The following is a 14405-nucleotide window of genomic DNA, read 5'->3' on the forward strand; positions in this document are numbered from 1 at the left end:
GGTGTATGATATCAGGGTTGTAGAATTGCTGAATTGAGACAGAAAGAACGGAAATATTGGACGGGGTATTAAGGGAAGTAGGGAAGGAACTTGTATGAGATATATTGTTATGGGGCGTGGGGGTTGGGGAGTTCCCCCGTGTAAACGCCCCTCAAAATAATTTACCACATGATGACGTCATTGGCATCCAGATGGGGGGAAAAAGAGTTAAACAAGTCAGAAGAGACTCTTTTTTTCTTTTTTTTTAATGAAAAAACGTCAGGATGGAATCCCTAATACACAATCAAACAAGGTAGGAATGACACCTCAATACAACACCACAATCCTTTTACGGATTGCCATTACATCTTTTGACACTTTTCCATCTCAATCTCACAACAAATAAATACACAATTACACCAACGCACACTACAAATCTACAACTACCTCTAACATAGACATCTTCATGCAATTGTTGCTATTGTCACCCATGACAAAAATGGCAAAATACGTCAAGATGGAAATCCTTAAAAGACCCTTGTAGTGTGGTGTCATCCCGATCTTGTCATTCCTCCTTTGCCATTCCTTCCTCCTTTGCCATTCCTTCCTACCTTGTTTGTTGGGGGATTCTATCCCGACATGTTTTTTCATTCTTGTAGAAGTTTTTTTTTTTAGTTGTCTTATAAATAAACGAAATAGATAATGGGAGCGTTGGTATCTGCAAAAGCTATAGTGCCAGAAGACAAGAAAACAGATTTTATTAATTTCCTAAAGCGGTTAACACTTTGTTTGCAATATTGTGCCTTTAGTTTGCGATAGTCGATGAGCATCTGCGTCAGATTTTTCACATTTGTCTTTCAGCAACAGTTGAAACTGTGCAACTCATTGAACAACTTTCCAGCAACGCTGTTGTCATTTATCAGACACATAAGGTAGGTAGCACTGTCGAGTCCTTTCTTACTCACCATTACAAGTAGCCTGGTGTTGGCTTAGCGGTTAGGGTGCCGGCTTGGGATCCTAGGATCCTGGGTTCGAATCCCGGTCGATCGCTGAATTAACGCCAGGGGGGTTGGTTGACTCAGCCTGTCGTCCTTCTGAGGTCGGCAAATTGAGTACCAGCTTGCTGGGATGAATGATCCCGGTGTGTACCCCGATTTAGAATAGGTACACGGTATCCCTGCGCATCGTAAGAGTGTGACCAAGGGTTGGCGTCAGGAACGGCATCCGGCCATAAAAAACATTGCCTCAAAAAGGGAACCATGATTGTCATGGGGCCCGCAAGGCTAACCCCCGCTCTGGCGGGGAAAAATGGCCTTAAAACGATCATTCTTTCATATTCACAAGTAGCAGAGGGATTGGGCTAATGGTACCGGGCGTGGTAACCGTCTGCAAGGTCTTTCGATCTAGAAAAAACATGGCTCCCATTAGTTGCACAGCGAAGATCACAAACACACAATTGCACCTTGACTCGAGGCTCCTCGTCCCTGGTTCAGACGGTGTGGCCAGCATCCCAGAGGGACATCTTGTACGTGTCCAGCATGCAGAAGATCCCATCAGTCAGTGAGAACGACCCCGATACGTGGATGGTCTGCAACATCTCCGTGGAGCACGAAGTGCCGGTACGCTGCTATTTTGACAATCTGGATGGTTTTGTTTTTTCCAATGTTGAGCTTCACTGCCAATTACAAGTCTAATGCTGACATTTCCCAAAGGTCACCACAAAATGTGTAAGGGCGAAGATAAACGTGGCCCTAATTTGTCAAACTATGGTCAGTCCACCTGATGATAACCAGAATATCCAGCGAGAAAACCTCTCCTGCAAGATTACCTACGTAGCCAATGGTGAGTACATTTGGATAGAACTCGAGCGGCCGCGTCTCACATTTGTTGGGAGGGACATTTGATATGAATGATGTGGCACGGTTGATTTGCTTTGAATGCAAGCTGTGTGGAGGGGCTGGCGCCACACCTCGCTCTAATGTGCTGACCCGTGGACCGTTGGCAGTGAATCCAGGGGGCTGGGCCCCAGCCTCGGTACTACGAGCGGTCGCGAGACGAGAATGTCCAAGGTTCCTCAAACGCTTCACGAACTACGTGGTAGAACGCACGGCCTGCAAGCCCATCCTCTTCTAAGCGTTGGCAAGTTCAATCGAATGAGATTCCTTATTAAACAAAAACAGCCTGCAGAAATTGCCAATTCCAACTATTAACTCTCTCCATAGCTCTGTTGCCTTATCCAAATGTGAGGAGGGACTGAGGCAAAAGGAAAGTTTGAGAGCTTTGAACTTCCGCCCACTGCTGGAAACCGTTTCCATTTGCAGTTTGTCGCCTTGTCCTGTTTGCACCGCACCGTGGTCAGTGTCTTGTGTGCGCAGTTGCCATTCTAAGTTGTGGGGGCTTTGTTTGCACAGTATCTAAGTGTTTATAATTCGATTTTAAAGCATTTAAAGCTCTGATGAAGATGACCATCTGATGGAGTTTCAATGTTGCTTTGACTCGTTAGACCAGCATAACTTTTTAGAGCTGATATCTTGTCACTTCGTTTATACGTTTTTCACTTCTGGTGTGCTGAAGTCTTTGCTGTGAAGAGCAAACTGCAAATGCTTAATAAAATATATACATACAAAAATCTGAATTCTTCCTTTTCTAAATGACTGATACTTGTGGGAAATTCAGTTAAACAGATTTGAGGCTTAAACGCTTTCACACGTCATCGCATCGCAGCATGCAAGACAAGGCCGGATGGAGACATACGAATTACAAGAACGTTACGCCAAACGAACTGCACATATTCTATTTTCCAGGTAACCTTGCTATTGTGTACCTCAATCCATGAAAATTGTACACTGAAAAATAGCATCTACAAGTAAAATCAGGAACGGATGATGATTACACTATATAGGATATACATTCAGAAAGTATTCAGACCCCTTCACTTTTTCACATTTTGTTATGTTGCAGCCTTTTGCTGAAATCGTTTAAATTCATTTTTTCCCTCATCAATCTGCACTCAATACCCCATAATGACAAAGAGAAAACAGGATTTTAGAAAGTTTTGCAAATTTATTAAAAAGAAAAAACTGAAATATCACATTGACATAAGTATTCAGACCCTTTGCTATGACACTTGAAATCTAACTCAGGTGCCTCCCATTTATCTTGATCATATTTGAGTCTACACCTTGATTGGAGTCCACCTGTGGTAAATTCAATTGATTGCACATGATTTGGAAAGGCACACACCTGTCTATATAAGGTCTCACAGCTGATAATGCATATCAGAGCAAAAACTAAGCCATGAGGTCGAAGGAACTGCCTGCAGAGCTCATAGACAGGATTGTGTCGAGGCACAGATCTGGGGAAGCCTACAAAAAATTTTCTGCTGCATGGAAGGTTCCCAAGAGCACAATGGCCTCCATAATTCTTGTATGGAAGAAGTTTGTAACAACCAGGACTCTTCCTAGAGCTGGCCGCCCGGCCAAACCGAGCAATCGGGGGAGAAGGGCCTTGGAAAGAGAGGTGACCAAGAACCCGATGGTCACTCTGGTGGAGCTCCAGAGATCCTGTGTGGAGATGGGAGAAACTTCCAGAAGGACAACCATCACTGCAACACTCCACCGATCTGGGCTTTATGGCAGAGTGGCCAGACTTGCAAAATCTGCCCCCCCCCCCCAAGTTTTCCATTGATACAGCGAATTGTCCATTTCATAGATTAAAATTTACGATCTTGATCAAAGCTCGGGTCAACAAGATGAAAAGTGACGATTTTTCAGATGGAAAATGATGATTTTAGAAGTTTGACCTTGAGTTGACCTTTGTCCTTTTGACCTCATATAGGTGGTTTCCCAATTCAGTGAGGCAATACACAAATGCTGTTCTATTTTCAAGTCAATCGGATGAAAATTAATGGGTTTTCAGATGAAAATGGATTTGGGAAGTTTGACCTAGTTGACCTTTTGACCTCAAAAAGTTGGTTTTCCTATTTAGTGATACAATCTGCAAATGCTGTTCATTTTCCAAGTCAATCGGATGAAAATTGATGGTTTTTCAGATGAAAATGGATTTTGGAAGGTTGACCTTCAGTTGACCTTTTGACCTCAAAATAGTTGGTTTCCTAATTCAGTGAGGCAATCAGCAAATGCTGTTCCATTTTCAAGTCAATCGGTTGAGAATTGATGGCTTTTTAGATGAAAATTGATGACTTAAAATTTGACCTTGAGTTGACCTTTGACCTTAAATAGTTCATTTCCCAATTTATTGATTAAATATGCAAATGTTATTCAATTTTCAAGTCAATCGGATTTAAAATGGCGATTTTAAAAATTTGCCCTCCAGGTGACCTTTGACCTCAATCAATAGGCTTCTCATTTGGGATGACCTAGACAACTTGGTGAAGTTTCGTGACGATCGGTTCAGAATTGTGAGCTGTAGGCCGGTGACAGACAGACAGAACCACAAACGCAACCGACCAATATACTTGAAAAATCTTCGATTTTGCAAGTAAAAAATGCTCCGGACAAGAAGTGTGTGCCAAAAGTTCAAATGATATTTGAACCAACAGCTTTGATGCCGACAACAATGCTTGCACAAAAGAAAGACTTCCATGTATGGGCAATATCAACTTGTTTTTTTCTTTTTCCACATTTATTTCCTCCATGACTTGCATGAACCATTTTCCAATCAATTTTAGAGCAACATGAGTAGATGCAATAACATGACGAAGGCACTGAGGAGGACTGGTGCTAATAAAAATGTAAATAACCACCTTTAGAGGCCATTTTTCCCCGCAAAGCGGGGGTTGGCCTTTTTCGGGAACCGTGGTTGTTGTTGTTTTTTGGTCCCCTTTTTGAAGCGATGTTTTACGGCCGGATGCCCTTCCTGACGCCAACCATTTTTGCCGCCTTTAACGACAAACAGGGAATTACCAGTGAACTGGTACTCAATTAGCCGACCTCGGAAGGATAACAGGCTGAGTCAGGATAACAGCCCCCTGGCGTTAATTCAGCGATCGACCGGGATTCGAACCCAGGATCCTAGGATCCTAAGCCGGCACCCTAGCCGCTAGCCCAACACCAGGGTTGTAATACCCTAACCCTAACCCTAACCCTAATTTCAAAAGCTGTAAAGTAAGCCTGTTTCGTTGGCTAATTTCAAAAGCTGTAAAGTAAGTCCGTTTCATTGGCTAATTTCAAAAGCTGGAAAGTAAGCCCGTTTCATTTGCTAATTTCAAAAGCTGGAAAGTAAGCTCGTTTTATTGGCTCATTTCAAAAGCTGGAAAGTAAGCTCGCCAGGGTTAGGGTTAGGGTTAGGTTAGGAACACAACCAGGGTTGCTAATAAAAATGTAAATAGGGAACAGAATTCCTCCACTCCAGCATCAAGCAGTTGTGTTCTTATAAATAAATAAATTCAAGACTCAGAATAGCAGCTCAGCTTACATTAAATATCCTGTTTCCTGATGGGGCAAGAAATCAGGATCGAGTCACACAAAGGAAATTGCTGATCTGCACACGAGGTCCGTGCCAAGTGGCTGCCGCCATGAATAAATGGCGTGCCATATAGGATTGGCCTGAGGTTAAACTGAAATGTTTGCTCCGAGTTATCGTGCGGAAAATGGAATCCACACTGGAGAGGGCAATGCAACGGAGCTTTACCTACTCTCACACCAACATTAGATCATTTAACTCCAAAAATTGAAAGATGAGTAATTGGTCAGTCATATGCCATCTCCATACAACAAGCAGAAACAGCAGCGACCCTAATCAAAGTTAACTCATATGTGTCAAGTAAACCTTACGTGCAAGTAAGGCAAAATGGTTCGTCCTGGAGATGAACATTATTAAATGAAAGCGTCTTGCACAGATGGACGTTGAACATTAAATTACATTCTACGTTTAAAAAGTAACGATTTACAAAGCGTTTCTAACCAACAACACGATAGATGGTTGACACTGAACAGTGCTGCCACCATGTGCAAAAATTCATTCCCCATCGATCAATGTCCTCGAAATGAGCAGTGGTATTGCAGAGACCCGAACAGGTTGCTCCCGCTGAGACTTTGGAGCTCGATCTTCGTAGTCATCAAGGTTCACCAGATTTTTGATCTACAAAAGAAATGGATTTGAAAACTCAGCCGTAGTATTACTTACTGCAATCAAGAGTGCATAGATAACTAGAACGGCACTCGGTGGAGCGTATACCTCCGCCAGGCTGAACAGTTTATGTTTTGTATCCCACTGATAGGCCGGATCTGGATTCGGACCTGAACCAAAATCGAATCGCCTTGCTCTTGTCACCAAACCAACTCATCCCCCAAGTTTAGTCAAAACTCGACCATAACTTTTTTATTAAATATGTTATATAATCGCTTTTCACCCAATCTCTCAATGGTGAAGAATCACTTAAAAAATAAATAATTCTCATATCCAAATCCATATTCAGATCTTCACCAAAATCGAATCTATTTGTCCTTGTCACACACCCAATCTGTCCACCAAGTTTCCCCCAAATCCGTCCATAACTCTTTGAGATATCCTGCTATATATCGTTTTTGTCCCTATCTCCCAATGGTGAAGAATCACTTTAAAACTTCCAGTAGCCGGATCCGAAACCGGATCTTCACCAAAATCTAATCATTTCGTCCTCTCTGCAAAATTTCGGCCGAATCCGTCCACAACTTTTTGAGATATCTTGTTCCCAGACAGGGGTGAAAACCTAACCTCGATCCACCTTTGGTGGCAGACGTAATTAACCTATTTCAGTTGTTGTAGTTGGTGTTTGTATGAATGCACCACAAAACTTTGGTAAAATAATCTTAAAGGAGGAGACAAGCAAAAATTCCCAGAACCATAAAAGTTTGAGCGAATCGCAGGTCTTTTTCCTTCCCTGGACTCCATGCATTTGCTCCAATCGGTTTTCCAGACCTGTGCCAGTTTCCAATACACAAGCAATGGATCTCCTCTGCTGTTCCAAAATCAAATCCTATTCTTTTAAATTGCCAACCGCTTCTCCACAATCTCTGCCAACTTCACAAAAGGACCTCATTTCCTTTATCAAGCTACAAATTCAAAAAAAAATCTAAGCGAATGCCGATTATCGGCCTTTTATTTGCACTACCGCAAATAAAAGGCCGATAAATCAGCATTCCCCTTTAAGTGAAACAAGTGCTTTCAAAAACTTTTCGACTTTCATCCTTGTGTGGAAAAGTGCACAAGTGGGAAAACTTTAATGAAAATCTCAGGAAATTCTGTAGAAACAGCTGTATGCATCCTGCGCACAATTCGCCGAAATGCTTGTGACATCGCAGATATATTTCACAAGCAATTGAGAACAAGCCATGGCTGCCCCCACAAATCATTCGGAAGTCAATTGAAGTTGCATTCAACAGCACATTTTTATAGCAATTATTTTTATCACTTGCAACTCCCGACAGAAGTGTTTGAGCCACAATTGAGATCCGATTACATCAAATATGGAAGAAAAGAAGAGATAACACAAGTGATTAGCAATTTAGTGATAAAAGTTTGTTTGTTTCACCGTCCCACCTGTTTTTTTCCAAGTGCGATTTGACAAGGTGTCCCGCGGATAGTGCAGCCATGAGGGAGATCTCTCCAGCAAGAACCGTACCACAGACCACTCGGGCCAACGTTTGTGCATTAACTCCAACATCAGCCGCGGAACCTTGCACACCCAGCATCTAGACAGCGCAAACAACATGTCTGGCTATATTGCATCCATTTAGCATCGTCATAAATATTCAAGAAATCAACTTCCTGTGCCAAGAGACTTCAAGACAAGCTATATTAATTAGGCACACATATACAGTTGGGAACAAAAGTTCATTTAAATCAACACCAAACTTTTTCACATCACAACTTCAAATAGCAATATTTCATGTCCCACTGATAGGCCGGATCTGGATGATCTCGTTATCCCTATATGGGCTGGGGTATTTTGATCAGCGGCACATCAACTACAGATGATGAGATGTGAATAGCGAATCAGCAGTGGTTTGGAAGTTAATGCCAACTTTGGTTAGAGGAGGGAGGCTTCCCCTCAGCACAGATAGGGTGAAATGGTGATTGATCCACTATGAAGAGAAGAGAATCTGAAGTTTTGGCCCTTGCCCTTCGTTGGCCCGCATTTTTGCTCCAACGAAGGGCAAGGCCAGAAACGTCAGCTTCTCTTCTCCACGGAGGATCAATCACCATTCAAGGTCCAGTATTTAATTTAATTTTTTTTATTTTAAAACTTATTTTGTCACCCACTCAGATCACTAATTTTGTGTTGAAATTAGCGATTACATTATTCGTCAAAACCAATGCCCTAGTATATCTTATAGGAAATTCATAAATATGTAAATTCCCCCTCCAGATGGAATATTTCAAAAATTTAAATTATCCATCTCACTACATTCCATCGTCAAAAAAGGTAACCACATAATTTGTGACAAAAATTGCACTTTGGTGCTCGATCACAATTCAATTTGTTTTCCCCATTTTCAGTGTCCGAAGCCACTCTGCAGAATACCCACACACAATATTTTCAAATATGACCCAATTCTCCCTGCAATAGTATTTTGCTCTAGGATTGTTGAACAAGTTAACTCCTTGCAAGCCTGCACTGCAGATTATTTTTAGCTCCAAAAAAGAAGAAAAATCCTTTCATTTTTCCTGAGTCGTGTGATCAAAGGAGAGTTAAAAGGCAGCAGCTTCAAACAATTACCTTCGCTGTACGTTATGTTCTCAAAAGAACGAAAGCAAATAAAATTTGAAAACTGTTGTTCAAAAATTGACGGCAGCCTCTCTGGTTCATTATTTGAGGTTGCAGAGGAGAAAGCCATCAAATTAAACAACCATATTTGGCCTCTTACAAGTTCAACAGGTTAGATTAAAAATCCAATTTGGCTTGACTGCTGTACTCCATCGGAAATATCTAAACCGGAGCTATTTTGACAGGTATAGTCAGGTGACGATTGCACTCCAATTGTCTTTTGTCTTCAGTGAAGCCTGTTCCATTCACTCACGATACCGAGCAAGAATCGCACAATAACACATCATAAGCAAACAATGGTGACCAATGTGGAAAATCAAAAAGAAAAAGAAAGAAAGCCATTTACAGTGAGTTCAGCACGCAGCTCAGAGAAAGGAGGCACTGTGGGAAGTATGTACCTTTAAGCAAGCTTGCTGGGCAAGCAGGATCGTGCCACCACCGACTGTCCCAACCTCGAGGGATGGCATTGTACAGCTTATGTACAAATCCTCTCCCGTATCCCCCGTTGCCTCCATTAGTGTCATGCAGTTGGAGCTGCTCACGTTTTGTGCAGGGTCCTGTATGGCATGTGCATACGACCTCGCAATTTTAAATCAATGCTGACTCGAGCAAGGTGCAACAACTTCAAAAAGGAAACCAAAATTAGAATTAAATCATGTCAAATCTTTCGATACATACACAGGAAGCTCGACTGTCCTCTACTCATTAAAATGCAGTAGATTCTCAGCATTCAAATTTAATTCACAGGAAACCTGATTCTTACCAATCACTCACCAATTTCAATGCAGCCAAATTAAATAGGCCCAAAAACTTATTTTTCCAAGTTGGTAGTACCACTTCTAATGCATAGTATATGGCAATTAAAACCCATGTCCAATCACTTTCCATACATTTGAATTGGCTGGAGTGGACTGAGCTTCAATTAATATGTAATGGAAAAGGACGGCAACAACAAACGTACGACCATTTCCCCTTTTCATGGGGTTGGTTGAAAAAGGAGAAAATGAAAAGGACACAAGCACAATTAATAACAATAATAAACAAGAAAGAGCAATCGGAGATTGCAGACTCTCGCCAGGACGTGTTTTAGTGTTAAGGCTTTTGTGTTAAAACAAAATGGCGGCCAAACCATGTGACTGATGTCATATTTATTTTTTTCTCCGCCAATTTATCCCAAGATGACGCTCAAGAAATTTAATCGTGATCGGATTAAGTTTTGTACTCGTCAAATTATGACGTCATAATGGAGGCACCTATGACATCATCATTAACATATGTTATTCCCCATGGAGAGTTCTTTACAATGAGCCATGTCTCAATTTTTTCTATGCAGTGCTTTATCCCAAGATAAATCTGGCGATCTGGTCTGGTGGTCAATCTGGTGGTCAATGAGATCTGGCGCCTGCAGTGAACCTTGCAGGAGCTACGGTTCCAGGGGGGGGAGGGGGGCGGGGCTGTGTTATATCTGGCGGGGTAGTGATATGTAGAGCAGATAGAGCTGAGTAGGTAACATGCTTCGATGTTCAAGATAGTGGTGCAAAGTTTTTTTTGTGTTTTCCAATATGGCGCCCGTACCACGTGATGTATGACATCATAATTGTCATCAAAGAATTGTACAGGAGGAGGTGCACCTATGGTGTAAATTTCCTGTCAATCACACCAACGGTTGCTGAGAAAATCATATTTATTCTGTGCGGACAAACAGACAGACAAAACAGATTGTGGAAGTCTGGGTGGACTTCCAGGCTGTTTGTGAAAAGTCATTAATGGCATCTCAATTGAAAGGTGTTCCACACCCCCATAAATTGTCAGGATAGTTGAACAACATGTGTGGTAATGACAAACCTTCAATGATGGTCTCTTCCAGCCAATTGTTCTAATCCTCACAGATCATGACACACCAATCATTATAATCTTCAAAGTATAATGCCAATAAAGGTGAAGTTATACTTCGTGATAAGTCTTTGAGTAATCTGCATTATGAAAATGTGTATTCACCATGCTTATAAATACTAAAGTGAATAAAGCTTGTATTGATGATCTGTCCAAGGGAAAAACACAATATATTTTAGAGAAAAATGTAAAAGGCAAACAAGCTGTTTTTCCAGACCAAACCAAACAAGAGTCTCCTCTCTGACATGAAAACCATGTGCACACCCTTTCATCCCCACTCTGTTCATCTCTATGACTTGAGTTGTAATGCTAACCAGATGGTATAAAATATTCAAGGGGGCGCCAGCTCAGCTCCAATCGGTGACCTTCCTGACCCCTCATCAGTCAGCCTGACTCCTCAAAGCACTCCTTATCTTCTTTATGGCCTGTGTAATGTTGAAAAGATGCCCTGCTATCTGCGGGCACCGGTCTGTCTAAGACCTTTTTGACCCATCATTCCTCCTATTCCATTCTTGAGACATCAAAGAAAATTTCCTGGTCTCAAACACTATAAAATAATTGAATACAACAGAAACAGGCAGATTTTCTGGAAACGTTTAATGTTTAGGTTGCTCTGTGGTCATGTATGCCGGCATAGTGTACTGTTAAACTTTGTTATATTCTTGTATAATCAGTTAAATCTTCTCCAGATAATAAATCTAACAATTGTCATTGGGTGTGGATCTTCAATCGATTCACCTTTGACAAGACAAACAAACAGACAGAAGGACTCAAATGCAATATCCTCTGCTCGAGCGAAGGTAATAAATCGTTTCCCTACAAAATATATATACAGTAGAAATGACATTTTTAACCATCATATGCTAAGCAGAAGTGATACACCACATGGTCAAAAGTATGTGGACACCCGAACATCACACCCATATGTGCTCGTCGAACATCTCGTTCCAAAATCATGGGCATTAATATAGAGTTGGTCCCCCCTTTGCTGCTATAACAGCCTCCACTCTTCTGGGAAGGCTTTCCACTAGATGTTGGAACATTGCTTTGGGGATTTGCTTCCATTCAGCCACAAGAGCATTAGTGAGGTCGGGCACTGATGTTGGGCGATTAGGCCTGGCTCACAGTTAGTGTTCCAATTCATCCCAAAGGTGTTTGATGGGGTTGAGGTCAGGGCTCTGTGCAGGCCAGTCAAGTTCTTCCACACTGGTCTCGACAAACCATTTCTGTATGGACTTCGCTTTGTGCACGGGGGCATTGTCAAAATGAAACAGGAAAGGACCTTCCCCAAACTGTTGCCACAAAGTTGGAAGCACACAATCATCTAGAATGTCATTGTATGCTGTCGCGTTAAGATTTCCCTTCACTGGAACTAAGGGGCCGAGCCCAAACCATGAAAAACAGCCCCAGACCATTATTCCTCCTCCACCAAACTTTACAGTTGGCACGATGAATTCAGGCAGGTAGCGTTCTCCTAGCATCCGCCAAACCCAGATTAGTCCGTCAGACTGCCAGATAGTGAAGCGTGATTCATCACTCCAGAGAACACGTTTCCACTGCTCCAGAGTCCAATGGCAGCGAGCTTTACACCACTACAGCCGACGTTGGTCATTGCGCATGGTGATCTTAGGCTTGTGTGCGGCTGCTCGGCCATGGAATCCCATTTCATGAAGCTCCCGACGAACAGTTGTTGTGCTGACGTTGCTTCCAGAGGCAGTTTGGAAATTGTTAGTGTTGTTAGTGAGTGTAGCAACCGAGGACAGACGATTTTTACATGCTACGCGCTTCAGCACTTGGTGGTCCACCACTTCACGGCTGAGCTGTTGTTGCTCCGAGACGTTTCCACGTCACAATAACAGCACTTACAGTTGGCCAGAGCAGCCCGAACAGGGCAGAAATTTGACAAACTGACTTGTTGGAAAGGTGGCATCCTATGATGGTGCCACATTGAAACTCACTGAGCTCTTCAGTATGGCGCATTCTACTGCCAATGTTTGTCTATGGAGATTGCATGACTGTGTGCTTGATCATATATACCTATCAGCAATGGGTGTGGCTGAAATGGCCAAACCCACTAATTAGAAGGGGTGTCCGCATACCTTTGGCCATGTAGTGCATCTCAAACTTTAAAATAAATAATCAATTTGATTTTCACTATCTTCAATGGTCCCCATATAATGCATGTGTTTGAATTGGCAAGAGTAAACAGTATGCCAGAAATGGCAGGAAGTTAAAGAAAAGTAGACTTAAAAGTCCATACCTGGCCACAAGCAATGTATACGGCTGTGACGACGTTTGCTGCGTGGGCGTTAAACCCCCCAATGCTTCCTGCCATGGCGGAACCAACCAGGTTCTTACTGATATTGAGCTCGACAAGAGCTTTCGTACTCGTTTTGAGAACCTGAAATAAGCAAAAACAAGCATGTCTCGTGGCGATTCGGATTTCTGAAACATGAAGCAAATACATTTCACCGACTTGGCACCTTTTACTTCTGGATTTTTTACTGGCTGAAAAAAAAAATGAAGATGACTGGCCAATCACAGATAAGAACATCCATACATGCCATGCATCACTCTATGGATGCTGCAATACACTAAATAATTAAAGCTTCTTGATCAATCAATTAACCACTGCCACCTCACTCTTCAATGAGCCTTGATCTTGAATATAAACAATAAAAATAAACATGTAACAACTAAACCTATAAAAGCAAATTATGTTACAAACTACTTTTATAGTTCAACTACAGACTTGGCATTTAATATGGAATATTTTTTTTTCCTTGACTTGGGTTTACTTTCTGAACTCAGTATATCAATCTGGTGAGTTTCTTTTACCCTTCGGTGATGTCTTTGTTGAAAGAACCATGTCACTTATTGTCTTTCGCAGCAAGAAGTCAATAACAGGATTATATCACAGGTGGCGTGACAAAATGTAAGTGCAGGTACATTTGACGATTGGCTTCACAATCGGGTATATAAGGGTTGTTGCATTCTGTATTAGTGGAAAACAACTGCTGCACGTCTACAAAAGTTATTGCCGCTTCCTCTGGAGATGGTCCGTCAACTTGACAATGCTGTTTGTCATGGAGTGGTGGTTTTACGAAATTCTGGCATGAAACAGCGTGCTATTGCTCGGCAGTATGGCATCACTCAAGGTCAGGTGTTAAAGATACTGAAACGAAATGCTCAGAGGGGTGTCCCTTCTCCAATACCGAGGCCAGGACGTCCATGCAGAACCACAAGGAGAGATGATCGCCAGCTGCACAGTCTACAATGGCCGTACCAAGTCAGCTAATCGGCTTAGGGCTGAGTGGCAGCAACTGACAAATGTGCCTGTATCCAGAAGGCTAGTCAAACAACGACTGGTTCAAGCAGGCGATCGTGCCAGGCGTCCCCTGAGAAAGCTACGCCTGACCAGACAACAGAGCCAGCGCCGATTGCAGTGGGCCAGAGAGCACCGTCAATGGCAGCCAAGACACTGGAATCACGTGACCTTCAGTGACGAGTCTAGATTTCTGGTCTATCGTCAAGATGGCCGCGTCCGAGTGCGCAGACAAGTGCATGAAGCCCACAACGAAGATTGTATAGTGCCAAGAGTCCAAGCTGGAGGTGGTGGGGTGACCGTTTGGGCTGCTTTTCATGCAGGGGGCAAAACTAACCTGGTTGTTCTGAATGGAAACCTGAACCAGTTCAAGTACAGGGTCATTCTGGAAGAAACATTGCTTCAATTTGCTCGTGCAGCCTTTCGAGGAAACTTTGT

The 14405-nt window shown here is 42.4% G+C and overlaps 2 protein-coding genes across 3 annotated transcripts in view; one reads left to right on the top strand and one right to left on the bottom strand.

The window, feature by feature from the left end:
• Nucleotides 1-2608, top strand: part of LOC137431323 (ceramide transfer protein) — a 112141-nt gene extending 109533 nt beyond the window's left edge. Inside the window, exons 12-15 of the mRNA XM_078781863.1 lie at nucleotides 841-911; nucleotides 1473-1598; nucleotides 1692-1821; nucleotides 1985-2608. Coding sequence (XP_078637989.1) covers nucleotides 841-911; nucleotides 1473-1598; nucleotides 1692-1821; nucleotides 1985-2112 — 455 coding nt within the window. The 3' untranslated portion in view covers nucleotides 2113-2608. The remainder of the gene's footprint in view (nucleotides 1-840; nucleotides 912-1472; nucleotides 1599-1691; nucleotides 1822-1984) is intronic.
• Nucleotides 2609-4601: 1993 nt separating this feature from the next.
• The window catches only part of HMGCR (3-hydroxy-3-methylglutaryl-CoA reductase), a 77911-nt gene continuing 68107 nt past the window's right edge, over nucleotides 4602-14405 (bottom strand). The window contains exons 17-21 of one of the 2 annotated variants that reach the window (XR_013624098.1): nucleotides 12903-13043; nucleotides 9148-9306; nucleotides 7522-7673; nucleotides 5188-6081; nucleotides 4602-5111 (exon numbers count right to left, since the gene is read on the bottom strand). Coding sequence is in view for 1 of the 2 variants with exons in the window: in XM_068122537.2 (XP_067978638.2) it covers nucleotides 6066-6081; nucleotides 7522-7673; nucleotides 9148-9306; nucleotides 12903-13043 (468 nt within the window). In the remaining variant the exon portion in view is untranslated. Of the gene's footprint in view, nucleotides 6082-7521; nucleotides 7674-9147; nucleotides 9307-12902; nucleotides 13044-14405 lie in introns of both variants that reach the window. The other variant, XM_068122537.2, reaches the window with a different exon arrangement.

The sequence above is a fragment of the Myxine glutinosa genome, chromosome 7, assembly GCF_964187855.1.
Source record: "Myxine glutinosa chromosome 7, kmMyxGlut1.1, whole genome shotgun sequence".
NCBI classification, from domain to species: Eukaryota; Metazoa; Chordata; class Myxini; order Myxiniformes; family Myxinidae; genus Myxine; species Myxine glutinosa.